The 6,000-nt window shown below is 39.1% G+C and overlaps 1 protein-coding gene across 1 annotated transcript in view; it reads right to left on the minus strand.

Moving 5' to 3' along the window:
- The window catches only part of LOC148025362 (UvrABC system C protein), a 44,979-nt gene extending 40,950 nt beyond the window's left edge, over window positions 1-4,029 (minus strand). The window contains exons 1-2 of the mRNA XM_087692423.1: window positions 3,840-4,029; window positions 3,383-3,444 (exon numbers count right to left, since the gene is read on the minus strand). Coding sequence (XP_087548549.1) covers window positions 3,383-3,444; window positions 3,840-3,919 — 142 coding nt within the window. The 5' untranslated portion in view covers window positions 3,920-4,029. The remainder of the gene's footprint in view (window positions 1-3,382; window positions 3,445-3,839) is intronic.
- Between the last annotated feature and the right edge of the window lie 1,971 nt (window positions 4,030-6,000).

Raw genomic sequence — 6,000 nt, forward strand, 5'->3', positions numbered from 1 at the left:
AAATTTTGGCTGAGACCTACTCCAAATGATTGAGATTTGCTGAGACGTGCTGAGATGAGAGAGAAATCAGAGAATTTTCGTGAGAAAACCCCAAAATCTGCCTGTTGCCTGCTCCAACCAATATTAAATACAGTAACCTGCTGTCATGAAGACCTAGAATAATGTCCCCAAATCAGCAATGTTGTTGCCAGCCCCTGGAAGGTGTCTCCTTGTCGTCACTTACCTCCTGAAGACCTTTGATGGCTATCACCTATAGAAATTCCGGAATTCTACATAGGAAAATGACCAACAGCCCCTTTTCTATCTCTCCCACAACCTTCATCCACCAGTCCCAAATAGCCTTCTCCCCATTGATGGGCACTTTTGCCAAGGAACCCAGAACAAAAATGGGTCTCCATTATCTTAAAGTACATGGGGAAGGAACCTTGGGCAGCAAACGAATAACTACAATCTTCCAATCCGAAGGCATCGAACCGGATCTCCACACATGCTAGCAAAGGGGAGTCAATGGATCCTTAAGATGTTCCACATTGACTGAAAAAACCAAGTCATCAAAGATACCCCTCGTCAATTGCATACTGACCAAATGTCCCAATAAAGAATGCAAATACTGCAATTCAACATGAAAAGCAGATGCATGCTGAATATCATGTTGTCGAGACAAAGCACATGCATTATCCCTAAAAATAGGCCATGCATTGATACCCATAGTCAAAACCTGCATGCTAAACGCAGCAATTAATTACTGCATACACCCAAAAATTTGATCGTTCAGCAAAAAAGATTGATTAAAATGTTAAGGCAATCATGTAAGTAGAGCCTTGAAGGCATGTACCAACCGATGAGTTATTTCCAAAACCAAGGCATAATGATCATAAAGGACGTGCTACCTCTGCACTCACATGTCAATCACTGCTGGAAGAAAGGAATCCCTCTAACAATGTACATCCTATCCAATCTAAACCCACTACCAAGGATCTACCCCAAACATCCTAACAAACCAATGAAGGCTGCAACGAAGATTGAAAAGCCAACATAACTCCATATTTATGAGAAACCCAGCCACTAAGAACACCATAAAGTCCTTATAAACATAGTGGAACCAACCAACAAGTTCTACTTATGCTCCAGTACACAAAAAATGTCGCAATGACTGGCAAAAACAATCCACAACCTATACTGCTTACTACTTGACGAACCCCTTGACATTCCATAAAGCGAGTCTCATGATAAACAAAGAGGGAAAGGACTACTTGATCACTGCTTTCCCTTTTGCATCCATAGATTTAGTGGCCTGTAATCTCTCCATTTCACTATGAATCACAACCACAAGATCTCCCCTTTGCAATCCAACAATTGATGCATCTTAAGAGGACAACAACCTCCCACATACATCAAACCTCAAAGCAAAATTAGAAGCACATTTACCAACCACTCCTGCTACAGGGACATGAGATGATTGAGGTTGAGGTTTAGAGTAAAATCCTTTACCCCTATGTTGAAAAGTCTATGTGATATTTTCAAAGACTAAATGCACACAAATGGAACGAGATTCCTATCACGTATAGCATTAAACCAAAGAAACCCAAGGAGCATCCTTAGATGTCTGACCTTGATAGGCGGGACACGACTCTCCAACAAGCCCAGCCTAAAGTGAATCTGTATTATCGTTTCCATGCAAACTAGGAGGCACAAGGGGAGAAACGTATTGCTATAGTGCATCTTGGGATTCACACTTCCGTATATCCACCTCAAGATCTAAACCATGCTACAAAACCTTTGGAGCATGACCACATTTAGAGACAAAATGACCCAGCTAGCCACATCTGAAACAATGTCCTACAAAAGTTCCCCTTTTAACTCAAAAACCAGCATATGCAACCTTGGTGCCTGAAGACGAATTTTGTTGGGCCAAGGTTTTCCCATATCCCAAAGCACGCAAGCTTTCTTTCTACTCTAGGAGGCCAAAACAAGTGGAGCAAATCCCCCCCCCCCCTCTCTCTCTCTCTCTCTCTCTCTCTCTCTCTCTCTCTCTCTCTCTCTCTCTCTCTCTCTCTCTCTCTCTCTCTCTCTCTCTCTCTCTCTCTCTCTCTCTCTCTCAAAATTTTGCTTTCACTATGGGATGCACATTGGTCCACTCAAAAAGTGAGTGTGCCCACAATTTTCCACTCAATTTGTACACCAAGTATTCATCTCAAATTAAATCCATCTCTCTAGCTTCCATTTAAGGTTCAACAATTGGTGAAGAAAATAACCTAAGAGTGGTGGCAATAGGGTTTTTAGTGGGCTTGGGCGGAGAATTTAAGTAGGCTTGGAACTTCAAATGATGTTTTCATCTCTCTTACTCAAACCTATGATTTTGGTGGCCTTGGGAGGATACTTTAAGTCGGCAAAGCTAACAAGACCAAATCACCACCGGGGATGTTTCCATAAGGATATCTATGTCTCTAAAATGCAGGTGGAAGAAGCAGTTTGGCTTAAGCAGGTGTGCAGCATGGGCCATTTCGGCAGACACTAATAGTTAGTCCCAGCATACTAGGTGTGACCTCAAGAACCAACTAAAAAGGTCTTCCTGAGGTGTGACCCATATCCAGACCAGGATCTTGTGTAACATTATGCAATGCTTATGAAACAACGTTGTAATAAGTTGTGTACAGTTGGAACCAATAACTGCACAGAAAACACAGAACTAACAATAACAAAAATTGCACTCGACCATTTGTTATCAGAGCACAAACAAGGTGTTGCTGTCAGAGCACAAACAAGGTGAGCAGTTTTCCTAAGCTATCAGTTACTTCTCTTTATCTCATGCCTTAGAAAAAATCATAAGCATACATGTCTAGATTTGTGTACTGAATGATTTGCTATCAGCCATGGCTATCAATGACTTATCTTAACCTTAGGCCATGGAACAAATCCTATACAAATGTGCCTGATTATGAAAAATGTACAAAATCATACCAGAGCAGAACCTTGTGTGACGTTATGCAATGGTTATGATAACAAGTTCTTTATGACCAAACTGAATAAACCGTGCATAACTTCAAAACCAATGACTGCACAAAAAACACAGCACTAACAATGATTTACAATCATTTGCTATCACAGCACACCATGCGCAGTTTTTCTAACCTTTCGATGGTTTCTTTTAATCGTAGGTGTCAGAACAAATCATAGGTATAAATGTCTACATTGACGTACTCAATCATTCACTACCAGAGCACATGTGCAATTTTCTTAAGCTATCGATGCTTTCTTTTTGCCTGAGGCCCTGGAACATATCTTAGGCATGCATGTCTACGTGTTGTTTAATCTTGAGATGAAGCATGCTTAACTTTAGATGCATGCAACCCATGGCAATAAGATTTTCAACATAACTTGCCTTTTTGACTCATATCTTGAATCGTTTTGGCTGATCGCACAGCAAATCTCTGGAAGGAAGGGCTGCCAACAAGAATCAGGTATTAAAAACAAACTGAAGACACATAGTTTTAAGTTTGCAGAACGCTTGACAAGCAGCCGAAGTGATGTAACGAACACCAGAGAGTGCTATATGGTCCACATTAATATAATTCGATAATTATGAACCTCGTATCTAAGGACAGAATAGCAGGCAGCAAATCAGTCAATTCAAACAATTTTTCGTTTAGGACTACCGCAAGACCAGTTTTACAGCGGAATTTTCGTTCATCGACAATGGATGAAAATTGTTAATGTTTAGTCGTACGTTTATCGGCTTAACGACTCACGATGGCGATAGTGTCGAAAACACACACACACACACACACACACACTCTCTCTCTCTCTCTCTGTGAGCGCATCTGTCTGTCTGAGAATACCTGTTGGCGAGACGCTCGACTATTAACTGATTGGCGACATAGTCCAGTACACGAGCGATGAAATGCCTCCCTGCCGCCATGGTTCCACAGAAATGTTGTAGGATTGAACGCCAAGCTTGATTTATACGATTGTCTTCGGCCTTCGTTGTTTTTTGGTTTTTACTCCGTACAAGATACTAGTGCTTCGCGTCGTAAAGCGATGGAATTTAGTCTTTTTTTCCCCCTCTCTCTTTCTAACACCTTCCCCATTAACGAGGGTGAAGGACCAATAATCTGTCCTCTAACAGTCCTCTTTTATAATTTTTTAAGTGTGTTTTTTTTAATATTTGTATCATTTCAGCGAGCGAAGTTATTGTACAGATAATCCATTTTTTCTCTTTCTCTCTTCTTTTTTCCCTATATGTTTCTATTCTATCTTTCTCTCTCTCCTTCTCTACCCCCAATTTATGTCTAAAAATTTTCTCTCTCCTCTCTCCACATTTTATTTTAGTTTATTTTTTCTCATCTCTCTCTCTCTCTCTTTCATTTCTTTCGTCCCCTCTCATATTTTTTTCCTCTCTCTCTTCCCTCTTTTTCCCCCTCTCTCTCTTTTTTTATTATTCTCTCTCCTTTTCTTCTCTCCCCCTCTCCATGCTTTTTTTATTTTATCTTTCCTCTTCATCATTGCTTTTCCCTCTCCTCTCTTCTTTTCTCCCTCCTCTCTCTCTCTCTCTCTCTCTCGTTTCTTTTTTTCTTATTCTCCTTCTTCTCTCTCTCTCCATTCTCTCTTTAAATTTTTTTCTTTTCTCTCTCTTTTAAACTTTGTACTTCCTCATTCTATAATTCTCTCTCTCTCTCTCTCTCTCTCTCTCTCTCTCTCTCTCTCTCTCTCTCTCTCTCTCCTTCCTTTTTTTCTTTCCCCACTTCCCTCTCTCTCTCTCTCTCTCTCTCTCTCTCTCTCTCCTTTTCTTCTTTCCCCACTTCTCTCTATCTTTCTCTCTCCTCTTTTTCCTTTTTTCTTCTCTCTTATAAATTTTATATTTCCTCTCTCTATAATCCTCTCTCTCTCTCCTCATATCTTCTTCTCTCTCCCCCTTTTTCCTCTCTTTTAAAAATCAAATTTAAAAAAGACTTAAATTTCTTTAATTGAAAGAGGCAAAAAATATTAAAAGAGAATAAATTTTGAATTAAAAATATTAATTTAATTAATATATTTAATAAAAAGAGGAGAAGAAAAGTGAGAGATTATCAATTAAATGGGAAATAAATTTTTTAAAATCTTTTAAAAATGTAATTAAAAGAGGGAAGAGAGAGAGGGGGGGGAAGGGCAGGCGCTTTAATTAAAAAGGGGAGGAGGAAGAGCGAAAGAGATTATAAGTGAGAGAGAAGGGGTTTTAATTAAAAAGGGGAGGTTTAAGAACCCTCTGAAAGTCCTACAACCAAAATAATAAATAAGTATAGATATGGAGCTTAAAGAAAAAACATTAAGGTATTTGGATATTTTTATCAAGTAGCCTTAGTTATAAAGAAAGTATTTATAAAAGAGTGATAATGAGGGGCCAATAGAGTAAGACTCGAGGATGTATTACTTTAAGGTTTTACAACATCTAAAATATTAAAAATTTACATGGCCCAACTTTTTAAACTCACATTAAGCTCATTTGTAATTTAAAAATAATTATATCATGATATTAAGTAGCTTTAAAAATTGTATCACTTTATTGTCCCCTTTACCTTATATGGTAAACCTGGAATTTATTTCTTGCACTCTCTCATTATTTCTCACAACAACATAATCCATGAACACACAGAACATTGAAATTTCACTTTAAGTTTCTCACATCCACGTTAGAACCACAACTGCACATGTCTTGTGGTGGTGCTTGTCTATCAAGGATGTGTAAACCCCCCAACAGATTCCCTACTAACTTTATCTTACAACTTTGCAACTTGCTTCTTATAATAATGCTAGAACTATTCAAGTGCAAGTATGAAGGCGCCTATGTAGGGTGGATATCACTCAATTGCCAAGTGTGGGTGTCAAACTATGTATTCAACTCTAACATATTTTGAGAGCCTCTCTCTCTCTCTCTCTCTCTCTCTCTCTCTCTCTCTCTCTCTCTCTCTCTCTCTCTCTCTCTCTCTCTCTCTCTCTCTCTCTCTCTCTCTCTCTCTCTCTCTC

This window comes from Lygodium microphyllum, chromosome 14, assembly GCF_053477565.2.
Source record: "Lygodium microphyllum isolate KBCC chromosome 14, Lygodium_microphyllum_v1.1.10, whole genome shotgun sequence".
NCBI classification, from domain to species: Eukaryota; Viridiplantae; Streptophyta; class Polypodiopsida; order Schizaeales; family Lygodiaceae; genus Lygodium; species Lygodium microphyllum.